Source organism: Mustelus asterias, chromosome 17 (genome assembly GCF_964213995.1).
Source record: "Mustelus asterias chromosome 17, sMusAst1.hap1.1, whole genome shotgun sequence".
In the NCBI taxonomy this organism is placed as follows: domain Eukaryota; kingdom Metazoa; phylum Chordata; class Chondrichthyes; order Carcharhiniformes; family Triakidae; genus Mustelus; species Mustelus asterias.
This window is the reverse complement of record NC_135817.1, coordinates 77,876,366-77,896,568: the sequence shown is the minus strand read 5'-3', so window position 1 is coordinate 77,896,568 and position 20,203 is coordinate 77,876,366. Positions and strand designations below refer to the sequence as shown.

At 45.4% G+C, this 20,203-nt stretch overlaps 1 protein-coding gene across 1 annotated transcript in view; it reads right to left on the bottom strand.

Annotated features, from left to right (window-relative positions):
• Positions 1–20,203, bottom strand: part of abcg1 (ATP-binding cassette, sub-family G (WHITE), member 1) — a 59,125-nt gene that overhangs the window by 11,941 nt on the left and 26,981 nt on the right. The window contains exons 5-10 of the mRNA XM_078232067.1: positions 17,659–17,709; positions 10,119–10,264; positions 8,786–8,909; positions 4,427–4,541; positions 3,724–3,872; positions 1,515–1,616 (exon numbers count right to left, since the gene is read on the bottom strand). Coding sequence (XP_078088193.1) covers positions 1,515–1,616; positions 3,724–3,872; positions 4,427–4,541; positions 8,786–8,909; positions 10,119–10,264; positions 17,659–17,709 — 687 coding nt within the window. The remainder of the gene's footprint in view (positions 1–1,514; positions 1,617–3,723; positions 3,873–4,426; positions 4,542–8,785; positions 8,910–10,118; positions 10,265–17,658; positions 17,710–20,203) is intronic.

Sequence of the window (20,203 nt, the reverse complement as noted above, 5' to 3'; positions counted from 1 at the left end):
ATACTCTCTTGCCAAATTAAAGGCGCTCTTTAACCTCTGAACTTGTCTTGGGGAGGACATTGATTTTCCCCCCCATTCTTTTTGTTGTGTGTTCAGGCCTCCCTGACACTTTTTCATGGGATCTTGGCTAAGCAGACCTAGCATTGCTAGATCTTGTATCGTAACGTGCAGCTATGTGCCTAATTTTCCACACCCTCGGCCACATAGCTACAATCCCATTGACTCTTAAAGTGAACAAATCCCTTGTCTGTAAAGATTTGGCAAAGTTGGGCCAGAAAATCGCACCCAAAAAATAATACTGGAAATGCTCAGCAGTTCAGGTGACATGCGTGGAGAGTAACAGAGCTTCGGGATGACGGCCTTTTATGGTGTGATAACGTGGCCCCTTTCAGGGACAATCCTATGTGGGCCACGGGAATCGTAGCGGGCGGGACCCAGACCATGCAAAGGTCCGTTGACCTCGGGATTTTCCGGCCATGCTGGCCCAAAACCGGGAAGTCCCGTCCTAAGTGTATAAATAATTATGCTAGTTGAATAAACTCTTCTCGTTGTTGGAACTGTATTGAATCACCTCCAATCTTTTACACGTGGGAACACCAATTCATCGACCTGAAATGTTAACTTTGAGAGATTTTCCTGAGGCAAGGGTGCTAAGATGGATCGATGGAGTTAAAATACAGATAAACCATGATCCAAATGGATAGCAGAAGAGGCTTGAGGGACTGAAGGTCAACTCCTGTTCCTATATCCCAAGTCAATGAGAGTTGTTACTCATTCATGACATTCTTGAGTAATTCAGACTGCCGTTATACACAAGAACATAAAAAATAGGATCAGTGGCAGACCATACGACCCATCTATTTGCTCCATTGTTCAACATGATCAGGGCTGATCCTGGGCTTCAACTCCAGTTTCCTGCCCACTCTCCATATCTGTTGATTCCCTGAGAGACCAAAAGTCGGCCTATCACAGTCTTCAATATATTCAGCGATGGAGCACCCAGAACCTGGGGTCGAGAATTCCAAAGATTCACAACCCTTTGAGCGAAGTAATTTCTCCACATCTCTCATTCCTTGATCTGCCCCTTATCCCAAAACTGCGTCCCTGTGTTTTAGATTCCCTGACCAGGGGAGACATTCCCTTAGCATCCACTCTACCCGTTTTGAATCTTGTATTTTAATGAGATTGCCTCTCATTCTTCTAATAGAGAAAAGAGACCCAATTTACTACTAATTATAGGACAACTCCCTCATCCCAGGTACCAACGTTTTCTGTATTGCCTCCAATGCAAGTATATCCTTCCTTAAATATAAAGACCAAAACTGCACACGGTGTCCAGGTACGGACTCACCAAAGCCCTGTATGATTGTAGCAAGACTTGTTCCCCAGTATCTCAGAGCACTGCTATTACTGAGCATTGGACAGTGTGGTTGTTGCTGGATAACATAGTAATTACCCAATAACTTGGAGCCCAATAATTGTTCATAACCATAAAGCGGAAGTACTATTATTACCGAGTCTCTCATGATGCTGAGGAAGGTCCTTTTGAAGAGAATGCAGAACTGGGTCAGGCAGCTGGCAGAGAAACTATGGCAACCTTCTGAGGGAGATGGATCCTGTAAAACAGAAAGACCAATCTCAAGTGATGTTTAAGTATTATTTCCCGCCATACAACCCTTGACTCTCGCCTTTCATTAGAAAGGGAACTGTTTATCAAGACAAAACATTGTGGCTCTCTTCCAGTCCCAATATCCAACACGTTCAGGTCAGGTACAGAGGTAGGCCTTGTGATCCAGTGCGTTAACACACACTGTGATAAGACCCACTGATTCCCACTTACTGCAATACTGTCTGAATCCAATGCACAGCGAAAATGTCAGTATCTAAGCAATTAAAATAAATCCCTCACCCAATGAATAAAGAATTTTGACTATAATGTAACAGTTTCACCTCTATTTCACCCCCAAAATGTGCCTCATCCCTAACATATACAACAGGGTATCTCTCAGTTAATTTAGTGGAGATGAAGGGCCTTTTGGCCATCAGTGGAAAAGTTGGTGAGAGGGGTGGTAGGAGAATCTCTTTGCCTCCTTTGGGGATTTTGTGCCACTCAGACAATTTACAGGTCACTGGCCTGACTTCCGCAGGGTCAGGGCGCCTGGGCTGGGAAGCCCCACTCGAAAAATCAGTGGTTGGCAGCTCTTTTGCTCAGCAGTGTCACTGAGGAGGCGGCGGGAGAGGTTTTGCAGGGTGGGGATCACAGGGTGAGGATAAATTGGGGTGGGGGAGGTGGTCAGCAGCAAGAGCCAGGGTGTGGCTGTCATTGAGACCACCAGCCTACCCAATACTGGGTTCTTCCATCAGGGACCACCCTGGGAGACCACAAGTAACCTGCATAGCTCTCCCATCACTAAGTTAATACCACCAGAGGCAGAAGGAGGACCTTGGTTGGGCATTAATTGCCCCTGTAAAGTCTCAAATGGAGGCAAGAAGGTGGATGGAGTCCTCCATCCTCCTGGTTGATTAAATGCCCTTCTCATTGCCACGAGGTGAACATAAAGCCCAGTCTCAGATATCCTCTCTGTATGCCTCTGTGATTGAGTGCGAGTTAGAGCGAAGTCAGAAGCAGTTTTACACTGTGCCTACTCTTGCCCACTGACAACAAAATTGCACCAAATCAAATTCTTTCACAAAGCAATGAACTCTAATCTAATTATTGGCCCTATAGATCCCTCCCTTGCCTCCTCACTCAAGACTGGAGGCTTAACATGTGGAGACTAGTCCCTCTGCAAAACTCTGCAGTTGGCACTTTAGTACGCCAACAACATGTGCCCGTTGGGCATCGCAAGTACAGTGACTTTACGTGCAAGTTTAATTACCAAAGAGGGGCATTGGGGGAAGGGGTTGATGGTTGCAAGAAAGCAGACACTAGTTTTTTTAAAAATTCATTCATGGGATGTTGGCATTGCTCGCTAGACCAGCATTGCCCACTCAGCATTTTTAGCTGAAAATTCTTGCAAATGCTTGGCTTTTGCACTGATGTGCTGCGCTCCCCCTTCATTGGGGATGGGGATATTTATGGATCTCCTCCTCCAGTGAGTAGTTGAATTGTCAACATCAATCACGACTGGATGTGCTAGGACTGCGGAGCTTAGATCCGATCCAAAGAATCAAAGCAAATTACTGCGGATGCTGGAATCTGGAACCAAAAGAGAAAATGCTGGAAAATCTCAGCAGGTCTGGCAGCATCTGTGAGGAGAGAAAAGAGCTGATGTTTCGAGTCCAGGTGACCGCTTTGACGAAGGGTCATCTGGACTTGAAACGTCAGCTCTTTTCTCTCCTGACAGATACTGCCAGGCCTGCTGAGGTTTTCCAGCATTTTCTCTTTTGGTTTTAGTTCTGATCCATTAGTTGTGGAATTGCTTAACTCTATCATTTGCTGCTTATGCTGTTTAGCACACAAATAGTTCTTCATCAGGTTAAAGCCTCAGTTTTAGGTAGGCCTGGTGTTACTCCATGGAGAAAACAACACAGCAAAACCTCGGCCAATCCGAGTCACCTTGACAACCAATCAGCACCCCGATCTCCTGTAGTATAAATAGTGGATTAATTTGACAGTTGCCATTCTTGTGTTTGTCCGGATGAGTGCAAGTCAAAAAGCTTTGGCAACATGTCTGTCTTTTCAGCAGTATTGAAATACTTCACTGTTTGGGGTCACCTTACCTCAACAGATGGTCTGTGCCAGAGGAAAGGGTTCAGGTCCTTGTCTTCATTTTCATTTGGTTTGCAGTCAGTGTCGCACTTCCCATCCTGCACTGCTTTCACCAGTCTGGGGTTCTGCTCCCCGTACTCACCGGATGCAATCTCCATCACTATGGAAACAAGCGTGATGTATTAACGTGCGTTACCATCCCAGCTCCCGCGAGATAATTGATTGCATGTGCAGCGCCAGCAGCAGTTGGAGACTGCACCTGAGAGAACCAGCGCATCTGAGAGATCCAGCCCACCCTCCCCGCAGCACTGTGGGAGGCTGATTTAAGTGTTAATTCCATCATGGGGATGAGACACTTGGAAACACCGATATCTGCAAACACACTGGAGTCAGTTCCATGTATATTTAACTGTTCCCAACCCTTCCCGCCCATCTCTGGGGGCAAGGGGGAGGTTGACGGGCATGCCTGCGTTTAATAGAAAGGCCCAGTATCTCTGAGTCAGAAGGTTTTGAGTTCAAATCTACTCCAGGGATTTCAACACCAAATCGAGATTGACACTCCAGTGCAGTCCTACGGGAAGTCTGCACTATTGGAGGTGTCCACTTGCAAACAAGATGTTAAACCGAGGCCTTGTGCGTCCTCACGGGTAAAATATCCTAAGGCACTATTGTGAAGACAAATCAGAACATTCTGTGCACAGCATCAGTTCATACCAAAGTCAGCAGGGTTGTGGTAGGTTGGACAATGCAGGCCAATCTCCTTGAGATATGGGACAAGACTGCACACATTTCCACGGTAGATGCACTGCCCCTGGCTCAGGACGTAGAGCTAAATAAAAACAAAAGAACAACACCATATGAATAACTGTCATCCACTCTGTCAAGTCTCAAGTCACTGATCATTACTCAGTTCGAAATGAAAAGGATAGCCGATTTTGTTCCACTTCACTCCATGTATCTTAGAATCACAGGGTCATAGAATGATTACTGCACAGAAAGAGGCCATTCAGCCTGTCTTGTCCATGTCAGCTCTCTGCAAAAAAAACTCACTTAGTCCCACTGTCGCAACCTTTCCCCTTAACCCGACAATTCCTGTCTCTTCAGATAATGATATAATTCTCTTTTGAAGGCCATGATTGAATCATTCTGGATCCTAACCACTCACTGCATAAAAAACACCTCATGTCGCCATTGCATTTTTTGCCAATCACCTTAAATCCGTGCTCTCTGGTTCTTGATTCTTCCGCCAATGAGAACATTTTCTTCCTATCTGCTCTGTCCAGACCCATCGTGATTTTGAACACTTCTATCAAATATCTTCTCAATCTGCTTTTCTCCAAGGAAAACAGTCCCAACTTCTCCAACCTATCCACATAACTGAAGTTCTTCATCTCTAGAAACATTCTCATCAATCTTTTCTACACCCTTTTTACCTTCACGGAGATGAGGAGACATTTCTTCACCCAAAGAGTGGTGAGCCTTTGGAATTCATTACCACAGGAAGTAGTTGATGCCAAAATATTGAATGTATTCAAGAGGGGGCTGGATATAGCAATTGGGGTGAATGGGATCTAAGGTTATGGGGAGGAAGCAGGATTAGGCAATTGAGTTGGACGATCAGCCATGATTGTGATGAATAGCAGAGCAGGCTCAGAGGGCCGAATGGCCTCCTCTTGCTCCTATCTGCTATGTTTCTATGTTTCATAACCTTCTGAAAGTGCACTGCCCACAGTTGAATACAATACTCCAGCTGAAAAGGAACCAGTGTTTTGTATTGGTTCATTACAACCTCGCTTTCTGATACTAATAATCATGGAGGAAAATAATAGTCATCTTAATAACTTTGTCCTATGAAAGGGTTAACCGAGACAAATCACAAAAGCCCACACAATGTTTAACTGCAGGATAGTAAGCAGCTAATTCCGGACACCTGACCTTCAGATGAGAAAGGGAGAAAGATACTATGCTGGGAGAAGGCCATTTGGACAAGGAAGTTGATTCATGTTTTAACATCCAGACATAGCTGGAATGGTTAAAAGATAGTTGAAAACAATACTTAGTTGAGGCAATTAAAAATCTCATGCTAATTGGATATTATAATTAAGTAAGTGTAAGGTGATTGTGATTGGTTTTAAAAGCTGTACTTTTATATGATGTAACCTTAATTAATAACAATGATTGGATAGAGATAACTCCCATCAGGGGGGCACGGTGGCACAGTGGTTAGCACTGCTGCCTCACAGCGCCAGGGACCCAGGTTCAATTCCTGGCTCGGGTCACTGTCTGTGTGGAGTCTGCACGTTCTCCCTGTGTCTGCGTGGGTTTCCTCCGGGTACTCCAGTTTCCTCCCACAGTCTGAAAGACGTGCTGGTTAGGTGCATTGGTCATGCTAAATTCTTCCTCAGAGTATCCGAACAGGCGCCGTAGTGTGGCGACTAGGGGATTTTCACAGCAAGTTCACTGCAGTGTTGATGTAAGCCTACTTGTGGCACTAATAAATAAAAACTATTCTTTTATTGATATATGCTAATTACTCGTAATCGAAGTTGAGACTGTAATTTTTTTATTTATTAGTCACAAGTAAGGCTTGCATTAACACTGCAATTAAGTTACTCTGAAATTCCCCTAGTCGCCACAGTCCAGTGCCTGTTCGGGTCAATGCACCTAACCAGCACGTCTTTCAGAATATTTGCCTATGGAATAATTGCCTATGTATTTCTGAATTTTTCACTCTGAATGGTCTGAATGATTTCATTCAGAGCCCTATAGCTATGTTCTTCTTTTAATAAATTCATCTTGAAACCACTCCGTGACTTTGCCTGGCTACTTGAGGGGAACGATAGTTTTAATACAAGAAGAACCATCGTACCAGCCCTGTAACACTCTCTGTCCCATAAATAGTATGCGGTTGGTTTTGTGGCTCATGAACCTCCTGCATTTCTCCACAAATTGACAGTTCCATCCTAATAGTCCGTGAACAACATTTAATCGACAGACCAACATACTCCTGTCCATAAGCAAACAGGTGCAAGTGGAGAAAGCGGGAGAATGGGATTGAGAAACTTATCAGCCATGATTGATTGGCAGAGCAGACTCAATGGTTTGAATGGCCTAATTCTGTTCCTATATCTTATGATCTTATGGCGCTTTCTTAATTACAGAGAGACAGGTGCCAAATTGGGCTGATTTGTTGTGCAGTGTTACTTATTCTAACAAGGTGAGAGACATTGAAACATAACACAGCTATAGCATTCAGCTGCCAAGCAGTAGGTGCCACCAGCATGCATCCCCTTTCACTGGCACTATCACTGGCAGCGAATCAGGGAATCAAGCCAGGAACAATATTTAAGGCAAAAGTACTTAGCTCATCAAATTCACTCCTTGGAAAGATGACGAGTCAGCAAGCAGCATCATCACAGGTGGAGGCTTTTTTTAAAGACTGTGTTATGTCACAAGCTTGTGTAAGATGGCACCCGTCTCTCACTCTGCCCTGGAAAGAATCCCAATTCTCTAGCTGGTTTGCCCAACTTTGGCAGGCAAGGCTGCAGCGATATATATGATCTTCCCCATTGCTTTAAGGGACTTTGCAGAATCGTGTGTCACAAGGAGGATTATCACTGGCACCTAGAGTTAGCCCCGGGACAGACGGCGCTAAGCGGTGTCTTGGGCGCCAACACGACAATGCTGACTGAGGCGGCTTTGTCATTTTCAACCAAGATGAGCAAGTGTCAGGTGACAAAGCCATTGTCAAACAAGATTACAAGTGGGGATTGTTTCCAACAGAGATTTGTAACCACAGGATAATAGTGAAAAGAAAACCAAGGAGGGCTATGAAGAGTGATATTTCAATGCAGCAACACATTTCTTGGTGGGATGGTTGAAGCAGATTTATTAGTAATCAGCCAGGATTCCCATTCTCCTTTTCTGAGGAAGGATGTTCTCGCTCTCGAGGGAGTGCAGCGAAGGTTTACCAGGCTGATTCCGGGGATGGCGGGACTGATGTATGAGGAGAGATTGACTAGGTTAGGATTGTTTTCGCTGGAGTTCAGATGAATGGGGGGGGGGGAGGGGGGGATCTCATAGAGACTTATAAAATTCTAACAGGACTAGACAGGGTAGATGCAGGGAGGATGTCCCCGATGGTGGGGGAGTCCAGAACCAGGGGTCACAGTCTGAGGCTTCGGGGTCGACCATTTAGGACAGTGGTGAGGAGACATTTCTTCACCCAAAGAGTGGAATTCATTACCACAGGAAGTAGTTGATGCCAAAACATTGAATGTATTCAAGAGGTGGCTGGATATAGCACTTGGGGCGAATGGGATCAAAGGTTATGGGGAAAAAGCAGGATTAGGCTGTTGGGTTGGATGATCAGCCATGATCGTAATGAATGGCGGAGCAGGCTCGAAGGGACAACTGGCCTCCACAGGTGCTATCTTCTATGTTTATTCCTCCAGTGACTCTTGACCATAAGACCATAAGACATAGGAGCAGAAGGCCCTTACAGACTATAAAATCTCACAGATGACAATGAAATGATCGACCAGTTAACTGAATTGTTTCAGTGAAATTGGTCAATGGGAAAAATAGTTGCCTCTGCGCTCCTCAGCTTATCGCATTTCTCTACAACAAAGTCTACCAAATTTCATGATTGTGTTTGGGCCAAGGCTGGATTTTCATTATTGCCGGTAACTCAATGGCTGCAAATTAACACCAGTCCAAAAATGCCAACTCACACCTTATACAGTTTTAGCAAGACTTCACCTATTTTTATACTCCTAAGTGTACACTCATGAATCATAAGCAAAGAATAACCTACACTGTTAACAGCCTGTTCCCACTCAAGGTCAAAGTTCACACCAAAAAAACTGGGCACTTTGTCAAACACTTACCACAGCTTGAATCAGCGCCTTCGAGGAGGGAGTTGACAGAATCACTTCTCAAGGGTTTTACATAAATTGGAGCAGTGACATGTACTCAAAGTCAGTAAGTGGCCATCAATCAGTCACATATAATGTTGGGGTAAGGTCCCAAGATTTTCTCTATCAAATAACAGAGTGAAAATACATTTCTTACCTTGTCAAACAGCTCAAACAGTTTGGCACTGGGCTGGTGTATGGTGCAGATGACAGTTCTCCCACCCTGTGCCAAAGATTTCATCTGAGAGACTACCTGGAAACAAGATGAACTGTCCAGGCCACTGCAAAACAATGGATGATGAGATTAGGCAAGTGAGAGGGTAATATATTAGATTATCGCTTCAGAAGGGCAATGTGCAGTGCCCCACCATGGCAACTCATAGAATTATAGAACCCCTACAGTGTAGAAGGATGCTAGTCAGCCCATCGAGCCTGAACCAACAGCAATTCCACCCAGGCCCTATCCCCATAACTCCACACATTCACCCTGCTTTTTAACCAAGGGGCAATTTACCATGGCCAATCCAACTAACCCACACATCTTTGGATTGTGGGAGGAAACCAGAGCACCCGGCGGAAATCCACACAGACATGGGGAGAATGTGCAAACCCCACACAGGCAGTCACCCAAGGCTGGAATTGAACCCGGGTCCCAGAGCTATGAGGCAGCAGCGCTAACCACTGCGACACCGTGCCACCCAGGTATCTCAGGTATAAACCTACATTCCAGTATTCTGGGACTCCAATCAAATCAGGAGTATGCTGAACTGTATGCTTTGAGTATGCCTATAAGGTGACTCATCTCTGCATTAATAGCCAGGAGCATTGGTTGCTCATTCCACTACACTTAACATTTAACTTTGTAAAAGAAAGAATTTAGCACCATATCGCATTCCTCGGGAGGCATTTTACATCCAAGTAAATTGTTAGTCAGAGCAGCCATTTTACATACTGTAAAATCTCACAGAGAGCAATAAAATGAATGATGAGTTAACTGAATTAATTTGCACATTCTCCCTGTGTCTGCGTGGGTTTCCTCCGGGTGCTCTGGTTTCCTCCCACGAGGAAAGACATGCTGGTTAGATGCATTGGCCATGCTAAATTCTCCCTCAGTGAACCCGAACAGGCGCCGGAGTGTGGTGACTAGGGGATTTTCACAGTAACTTCATTGCGATGTTAATGTACGCCTACATGTGACCCTAATAAATAAATTTTTATAAATTTAAGGATTGTTTCAGTGAAGCTGGTCAATGGGAAGAATATTCCCCACTGCGTTATTCAGCTTAAAGCATGTCTCCACGGCAACATCCACCGACTGCATCATTGTATTTGGACGAGACTGGATTTTCAGTATTGTTGCTAATCCAATGGCTGCAACTTAAATCCACTCCAAAAGGGCAGCCCACACCTCCACCACAACACACTCTTTTAAAACTGTTCAAGGTCTCCAGAACGCTTGCCTTAAAACAGAAGAGGAAAAGCAAAGGTACCTGGTAGGCTCGTCAAAAAACATGACAGGAGGATTGTTGACCAGCTCCAGGGCAATGGCAAGTCGCTTGCGCTGACCTCCGGAGAGGCTGCCAGTCCGGGTGTTAGCGCATTCCAGCAGGCCGAGAGCTGTTAGAATCTCCTTCACCTGTCAACAACAGACGTGATGTCACAAGAGGTCAGATCATCAGGCCGCCTGTTCACTTCACACAAACCTCTTCAGTGTCAATTTTTAAAGCAAGACCATAAGGTGAGAATGGATCAGGAAGACCTGTCTTAGCTGAACTCGATAGTGCATGGAGATGTCCCGAATAAACTTTCTATCATCTGGTGAGTAAGATAGTGCAGCCACTACATCAATTTTTTTTATTCGTGGGGTTTCTGGCTGGTCAGCATTTATTGCCCATCCCTAGTTACCTGAGAGCAATTAAAAAGTCAACCACCTTGCTTTGACTCTGGAGTCAAAATCGAAATGAGGGGACTGAGAGCGAGGAGGTTAGCTCGCAAATAGATAAGGAATGTAGACAGGGTAAGAGGGAGGTTAGACGAGTGAGGGAGAAGGGAAGTGCTCAGGCTGAAGGTCTGAGATGTGTCTATTTTAATGCCAGGAGTGTAGTGAATAAAGTGGATGAGCTTGGAGCGTGGATTGCTGCTTCGAATTGTGATGTGGTGGCCATTACGGAGACTTGGATGTCTCAGGGACAGGACTGGGTGCTTCAGGTGCCGGGTTTTAGATGTTTCAGGAAGGACAGGGAGGGAGGCAAGAGAGGGGGGGGAGTGGCACTGTTGATCAGGGATAGTGTCACGGCTGTAGAGAAGGTGGACGCCGTGGAGGGACTGACTACGGAATCTCTGTGGGTGGAGGTTAGGAACAGGAAGGGGTCGGTAACTTTGCTGGGTGTTTTCTATAGGCCGCCCAATAGTAACAGAGATGTTGAGGAGCAGATGGGGAAACAGATCCTGGAGAGATGTAGGAATAACAGAGTTGTCGTGATGGGAGATTTTAATTTCCCAAACATAGATTGGAATATCCCTAGGGCTAGGGGTTTGGATGGAGAGGAGTTTGTTAGGTGTGTCCAGGAGAGTTTCCTGACACAGTATGTGGATAAGCCTACTAGAGGAGAGGCTGTTCTTGATCTGGTGCTGGCTAATGAACCTGGACAGGTGGAGGATCTCTCGGTGGGTGAGCATCTTGGGGATAGCGATCATAATTCTATCTCCTTCACGATAGCATTGGAAAGAGATAGGGTCAGGCAGGCTAGGAAAGTGTTTCTCTGGAGTAAAGGGAAATACAGTGTCATCAGGGAGGAAATTAGACGGGTAAATTGGAAGGAGGCATTCTTGGGGAAAAGTGCCGAAGGAAAGTGGAGGATTTTCAAGGAATGTTTGTCTGGAGCTCTGCATGACAACGTTCCGATGAGACAGGGGGGTGTTGGTAGGGTACGGGAACCGTGGTGCACGAAGGTTGTGATGAACCTGGTGAATAAGAAAAGAGAGGCGTACAGAAGGTTCAGAGAGCTAGGAGGTGTTAAGGATTTAGAGGAGTATACGCGATGTAGGAAGGAGCTTAAGAAGGAAATTAGGAGAGCGAGAAGGGGTCATGAGAAGACCTTGGCGGGTAAGATTAAGGAGAATCCCAAGGCTTTCTACAAATATGTCAAGAGTAAAAGGATGAGATGTGAAGGCATAGGACCCTTAAAAGGTGAAGGGGGAAAAGTTTGTGCGGAACCGTTAGAAATGGCGGAGCTGCTTAATGAATACTTTACCTCGGTATTCACGGTGGAAAGGGATCTGGGTGGTTGTACTGCTGGATTGCGGAGGACAGAAAGGATCGAGCATGTGGACATAAAGAAAGAGGATGTGTTGGAACTATTGAATGGCATCAAGGTTGGTAAGTCGCCGGGACCGGATGGGATGTACCCCAGGTTACTGTGGGAGGCGAGGGAGGAGATTGCGGAGCCTTTGGCGATGATCTTTGCATCGTCGATGGAGACGGGAGAGGTTCCGGAGGATTGGAGGATTGCGGATGTGGTCCCTATATTCAAGAAAGGGAACAGGGACAGCCCGGGAAATTACCGACCGGTGAGTCTAACCTCAGTGGTTGGTAAGTTGATGGAGAGGATCCTGAGAGACAGGATTTATGATCATCTAGAGAAGTTTAGTATGATCAAAAGTAGTCAGCACGGCTTTGTCAGGGGCAGGTCGTGCCTTACGAGCCTGGTTGAGTTCTTTGAAAATGTGACCAAGCACATTGACGAAGGAAGAGCGGTGGATGTGGTCTATATGGACTTCAGCAAAGCGTTCGATAAGGTCCCCCATGCAAGACTTCTTGAGAAAGTGAGAGGGCATGGGATCCAAGGGGCTGTTGCCTTGTGGATCCAGAACTGGCTTGCCTGCAGAAGGCAGAGAGTGGCTGTGGAGGGGTCTTTCTCTGCATGGAGGTCAGTGACCAGTGGAGTGCCCCAGGGATCTGTTCTGGGACCCTTGCTGTTTGTCATTTTCATAAATGACCTGGATGAGGAAGTGGAGGGATGGGTTGGTAAGTTTGCTGACGACACCAAGGTAGGTGGTGTTGTGGATAGTTTGGAGGGATGTCAGAAGTTGCAGCGAGACATAGATAGAATGCAAGACTGGGCGGAGAAGTGGCAGATGGACTTCAACCCGGATAAGTGTGTAGTGATCCATTTTGGCAGATCCAATGGGATGGAGCAGCAGTATAAAATGAAGGGTACCATTCTTAGCAGTGTAGAGGATCAGAAGGACCTTGGGGTCCGGGTCCATAGGACTCTTAAATCGGCCTCGCAGGTGGAGGATGCGGTCAAGAAGGCGTATGGCGTACTGGCCTTCATTAATCGAGGGATTGAGTTTAGGAGTCGGGAGATAATGCTGCAGCTTTATAGGACCCTGGTTAGACCCCACTTGGAGTACTGCGCGCAGTTCTGGTCACCTCATTACAGGAAAGATGTTGAAGCCATTGAAAGGGTGCAGAGGAGATTTACAAGGATGTTGCCTGGATTGGGGGGCATGCCTTATGAGGATAGGTTGAGGGAGCTTGGTCTCTTCTCCCTGGAGAGACGAAGGATGAGAGGTGACCTGATAGAGGTTTACAAGATGTTGAGGGGTCTGGATAGGGTGGACTCTCAGAGGCTATTTCCAAGGGCTGAAATGGTTGCTACGAGAGGACACAGGTTTAAGGTGCTGGGGGGTAGGTACAGGGGGGATGTCAGGGGTAAGTTTTTCACTCAGAGGGTGGTGGGTGAGTGGAATCGGCTGACGTCGGTGGTGGTGGAGGCAAACTCGTTGGGGTCTTTTAAGAGACTTCTGGATGAGTACATGGGATTTAATGGGATTGAGGGCTATAGATAGGCCTAGAGGTGGGGATGTGATCGGCGCAACTTGTGGGCCGAAGGGCCTGTTTGTGCTGTGGCTTTCTATGTTCTATGTTCTATGTTCATATGTAGGCCAGACCGGGTAAGGACAGCAGATTTCCGTCCCTGAAAGGCATGAGTGAACCAGATGGGATTTTCCAACAATCACCAATGGTTTCATCGTCATCAGTCAATTTTTAATTCCAGATTTTTTTTATTGAATTCAAATTCCACCAGTTGCCATGGCGGGATTCGAACCCGGGTCCCCAGAACATTAGCTGAGTTTCTGGATTAATAGTCAAGCAATAATACCACTTGGCCATGGCCTACAGCAGATATGTAGGCCATTTGGTCCAAAAGCTCTATAGTAGTGTTTATATACCACACAGGTCTCCTCCCACCCATCTTAATCTAACCTCAGCAGCATAATCTCCTATAACTTTCTCCCTCATGTGCTAATCCAGCTTCCATTTAACTGTATCTAACCACACTCTTTGTAAAGAAATTGCCCCTGCATTTTCTAATTTTGATTATTTTACATCGATGGTCTCTAGGTTTGGACTTTGCCAAAGCAGAAATATCTTTGCTATGCCCACCCTACCAGACCTTTTCATAATCTCTCAGTCACCCCCTAAGCCTTCCTGTTTCCAGAGAAGGCAGCCCTGTCTGTTCAACATTTCCTGAAAAGTAAACGTCAAATATGTTCAGAATGCAGCAAAATATTGAACTGACTGACATTGTTATAATGGGTCAAACATCCTTTCCTCATCCTTGATCCATTTCTTCTATTCTTTCACCATCACAGTGGATCTGACACATTGTGATGCCTCCTGTGCAAAGTCATCTGTGGTCCGATGACCCATGACCTCCAGGATTGTTACAGAAATATTGATATTTTTCCTGAACCAGCCTCCCATCCATTGACTCTGTCTACACTTCCCGCTGCCTCGCCAAAGCAGCCAGCATAATTAAGGACCCCACGCCCCCTGGACATTCCCTCTTCCATCTTCTTCCTTCGGGAAAAAGATACGAAAGTCTGAGGTCACATACCAACCCACTCAAGAACAGCTTCTTGCCTGCTTTTGAATGGACTTAACTTGCATTAAGTTGATCTTTCTCTACACCCTAGCTATGACTGTAACACTACATTCTGAACTCTCTCATTTCCTTCTCTATGAACAGTATATTGTGTCTGTATAGCGCGCAAGAAACAATACTTTTCACTGTACGTTAATACATGTGACAATAATAAATCGAATCTATTAAATCAAATGAGCATAGATAAAAACTCAAAATGTGGAAGCCAAGTTTAAATCTGGCCGCACTCTGCAATTTGCAAACTGCAGAGGTGGAACAGACAGTATTCCGGCAGCCAGGCCTTGGACAATCAACTTTCCGTGGAATCCAGACAGGCCTGGAATTGCCTGGCCAGGTGCTAACGGCCATATTGTTTCAGAACGAACCATTGTTTAGACCTCCAGTGAACCCCTGCTTTGTTGAAAGAATGTTACACAGACTTGGTGGTACCCGTCTCAGTTGGAGGCTAGAGGTATAGTGTGACAAGGACAGCACTTGATAGTTGAAGGTTCAAGACTATGTTCTGCAACCCCCAAATCTGGAACATAGTCACCTTATTGGATCTTCTTGTCCCCGCTCAATGCTAGTATTGGACACCTGCCACGGAATCTTCGAGAAGGGCACAAAGAGGGGTATGAAAGGGACAATCTGGTGCTCCAGCTCTCTCTCTTTGCTTTTCCATGCGAATGAAGTCATTTAAGTCGATCAAATGGACAGAAACCATTTGAAGTATTTTTTAAAAATGCCATCCAGGCTTTTGGCTAAGATGAAGCTCAGATCAAGCACTGGAGGGGATGTAATGCCTGCTCCAATCAGCTTGGATCTTGTTGATCGAGCCCAAGACAGGAAGAATGGGCCCTGTCTTGTCAGCTTGGGTCTGTAATATTTCTCTTGTAGAGATTTTGATTGGACCAATTTAGTTTTTGATTGAATACAACTAAAAAAATGGACAGAAACCAAATACAAATGGAGCCATCAGTCTGATTTTTCAGTGTTAGACAGACTTAGAACATTGCCCCAAAGTCAGGCTGCTGCAATAAACCAATATAGATGATATAGCTATGGTCAGTGCATATGTGCACTGTGTTCGAGCCAGTCTCAAGGAATAGATATTGGATATTTGAAAAAGAGAAGACCATGTCTGGCCAGCATGAATGGATAAAGACACCCCTTCTGATCTATTAGCTAAGCATAAATAGTTAAAATCTATGTTTGTATACTTGTTATAGTAGACATGATGCGGAGATGCCGGTGTTGGACTGGGGTGGGCACAGTAAGAAGTCTCACATCACCAGGTTAAAGTTCAACAGGTTTATTTGGTAGCATGAGCTTTCGGAGTGCTGCTCCTTCATCAGGTGAATGAAGAGTTGGATTCACAAACAGGGCATATAAAGGCACAGACTCAATTTACAAGATAATGGTTGGAATGCAAGTCTTAACAGATAATCAGGTCTTTACAGGTACAGACAATACAGACAATTCACACCTCTTTAACCTCTGCTTAATCCTATTTCCACTCGCACTGTCTGTACCTGTAAAGACCTGATTATCTGTTAAGACTCGCATTCCAACCATTATCTTGTAAACAAAGAACAAAGAACAATACAGCACAGGAACAGGCCCTTCAGCCCTCCAAGCCTGCGCCGCTCATGTGCCCAACTAGACCATGCGTTTGTATCCCTCTATTCCCAGTCTGTTCATGTGGCTATCTAGATAAGTTTTAAACAATCCCAGCGTGTCCGCCTCAATCACCTTGCTTGGCAGTGCATTCCAGGCCCCCACCACCCTCTGTGTAAAATATGTCCCCCTGACATCTGTGTTGAACCTTGCCCCCCCCCCCCCCCCCCACCTTGAACCCGTGACCCCTTGTGTTCGTCACCTCCGACCTGGGAAAAAGCTTCCCACTGTTCACCCTATCTATGCATTTCATAATTTTATACACCTCTATTAGGTCACCCCTCATCCTCCGTCTTTCCAGGGGGAACAACCCCAGTTTACCCATAGCTAAGACCCTCCATACCAGGCAGCATCCTGGTAAACCTTTTCTGTACTCTCTTCAAAGCCTCCACGTCCTTCTGGTAGTGTGGCGACCAGAACTGGACGCAGTATTCCAAATGTGGCCTAACCAATGTTCTATACAGCTGCAACATCATATGCCAACTTTTATATTCTATGCCCCGTCCAATAAAGGCAAGCATGCCATATGCCTTCTTGACCACCGTTGTATCAAGTAAATTGAGTCTATGCCTTTATATGCCCTGTTTGTGAACTCAACTCTTCACTCACCTGATGAAGGAGCAGCGCACCGAAAGCTCATGCTACTAAATAAACCTGTTGGACTTTAACCTGGTGTTGTGAGACTTCTTACTGTGTTATAGTAGACTTATAGGGGAATAGAAGCATTGATTCGTGAAAGAATGTCAGAGAGTCAGTCTTGTAGCAGTCGGAAGTATTTTAAAGTGTTGTTACATTTTCCTAATAAAGATGTGATTTGATTTAAAGATAAAGTTTTTGTGCCTATCAATTAACTGGGGCAAGAGTTTCAATTCCTTCGCAGTCGCTGGGTCAAAATCCTGGAATTCCCTCCCTTATAGTATTGTGGGTCAACCCACAGAACATGGACTGCAGCGATTCAAGACGGCAGCTCACCACCACCTTCTCAAGGGCAACTAGGGATGGGCAATAAACGCTGGCAAGCCAGCGATGGCCATGTCCCACGAATGAATTTTAAAAAGTTAACAGAAGTGGATAGCTAGTGTAGATTTGAGACTGTTTACTTCAAGATCTGTTTGAGACTGTTTACTGAAAAATCCTGTGAAGAGATTGAGAGAGTTTGATAGAGTTGAATTAAAGCACAATAGTAGAGTCTGATAAATATGTTTTTTTCTTGACAATGTGTTCAATGAAGTTGTGTTGGATCATCATCTGACTCTTGTCCCCTTTGTCTATCTCAAAAGTAACGCGCCTGAGTTAAAAAGGGTTACTGCCAACTGGTCAAAGTTAGTCAGGGTACATTTACTCACTTTTCACTTTACAACGCATAAAAATAACGAAAGATAAATGAAAAACAGTCAGAAAATCTGTCTCAAAATCTCACCATTTCTTTCCGACCTTCGTCTTTCTCCTGGAGCTTCAGATTAGCTGAGACCTGAAAGATAACAAGTGCAAAATTGCAGACATACTTAGACATCAGCATCGGTAAGGGGCAGTAAGTACCATGCCAGCAGACCAAAGCTAAACTGCAGAGGGTGCAAACCCAACTCAGTATAAGGCAGCTTTTAGATGGGACCTTGCTTGACTTGCCATATGTGTGTTTAACCACATCAATCCACGCCAGATAGCTACCCACATCATTGCAAAAGTGGTGGGATAACTGCAGCCTTAGAAGCGATGCATCATAAAAGCAAAAGTATGAAAAGAATGAGGTTCAATATTAAATTGAGATTGTATAGAGCCTTCAAGATAGAAAAGTGGCCGCCTTGGGGAAAATCAGTATTGTAGCAAGTAACTGAGGTAGGCTTTGGGCCTCTTATTTGTACATACAAACAACCTAATACCCGCTCCAGGCAGGGGAAACTTGTTTGCCCTTAGCTAATTTTCCAGTTGACATACTTGTGATCCTAAGGATATACATTCTTGCTGCCATATTTTAGGGCCTGAGGAGACCAGATAATGCCTGCAAAATGGGCTGTGAGTGGCCTAAATTTAACCCCTGAGAAATTTTGTTCTCTGGTGAGAGAATCCAGAATGTGGAGGCATATTCTTAAATGTGGACACTTTGGAATCAGGAAGAATTTGCTCCTCTAAAGGTTATGGATGCTGGAGGACAATCCAAGTCATCAAGACAGAAAAGGATAGATTGTATAGATCCTTGATGAAACCGCACCTGGAGCATGCAATTTTGGACTCTTTTCCCAAGGAAGGATATACTTGCCAGAGAGAGAATGCCAAAAGGTTTCACCAGACTGATCTCTGGGATGGCAGGATTATTCTATGAGAACAGACTGAGGAAACTGGGCCTGTTTTCTCTAGAGTTTAGACGAATGAGAGATGGTCTAATTGAAGAATTCAAGATTCTTACACAGCTCGATACGTTAGATGCAGAAGAATGCTTCCCCTGGCTGGGTGGATCGAGAACCCGAGAGCAGAGTCTCCGAATAAGAGGCAAGCCATTTAGGACTGAGATGAGGAGGAATTTCTTCAGTTAGAGGGTGGTAAATATTTGGAATTCTCTATAAGGGCTGTGAGAATTCAGTCATTAAGATCTTTGGGACAGAGATCAATAGACTTCTTGATATTAAATATATAGAGAAATTGTAGGAGAGATCAGCCAAGAGTGAATTGAATTTTGGAGCAGGCTTCTGCTCCTATGTTCCTCTGTTTGTTCCTATATTGCCTCTATAAAGATATTGAGGGATATAAAACAAAAGAAATGTAAATGGAGTTGAGATTGAGATCCATTCAGAGATCCAACCAGAATGTAACTGACTATATATCATAGGATCATAGAATCCCTACAGTGCAGAAGGAGATCATTTGGCCCATCAAGTCTGCACCGACCACAATCCCACCTAGGCCCTATCCCGTAACCCCACATATTTACCCTGCTCGTCGCTCTGACACTAGGTCAACTTAGCATGGCCAATCAACCTAACCCACACACCTTTGGACTTGGGAGGGAACTGGAGCACCCAGAGGAAACCCGCATGGGGAGAATGTGCACACTCCACACAGGTAGTCACCCAGGCCCAGAGTTGAACCCGGGTCCCTGGCGCTGTGAAGCAAGAATGCTAACCATTGTGCCACCACATCACCCGAGCATCTTCAACGTGATCAAACATCCCAGAGGCTCTTTGGTACATTATCAGACAAAATGTAACACTGAGACATATGATATATGAGATGTACAAAAGATTGAGAAATGGCGTTCAAACCCCATTGATGAATTTAAGAAAAAACTTTTGGTTGGATTTTACGCTGAGGGCAGGCTCCCCACACCCCAGCATAAACTTCGGGGCTGCGCCCATTTCCACACTGCCAGCTCACCTGCTTTAATTTTCCAGGCAATGGTCCTTTATTTTGTCGGAGCTGGGACTTCTGTCCCACCTCATAGAGCTGCCAGCCAGTCAGAGGCCAGCTGCTTTGGACATAGGTGACACAATGGCACAGTGGTTAGCACTGCTGCCTCACAGCGCCAGGGACCCAGGTTCGATTCCCGGCTTGGGTCACTGTGCAGAGTCTGCACCTTCTCCTCCGGGTGCTCCGGTTTCCTCCCACAGTCTGAAAGACGTGCTGGTTGGGTGCATTGAATCATAGAATCCCTACAGTGCAGAAAGAGGCCATTTGGCCCATGGAGTCTGCACCGACCACAATCCCACCCAGGCCCTACCCCCATATCCCTACATATTTTACCCGCTAATCCCTCTAACCTACGCATCCCAGGACACTAAGGGGCAATTTTAGCATGGCCAATCAACCTAACCCACACATCTTTGGACTGTGGGAGGAAACTGGAGCACCCAGAGGAAACCCACGCAGACATGAGGAGAATATGCAAACTCCACCCAGACAGTGACCCAAGCCGGGAATCAAACCCAGGTCCCTGGAACTATGAAGCAGCAGTGCTAACCACTGTGCTACCG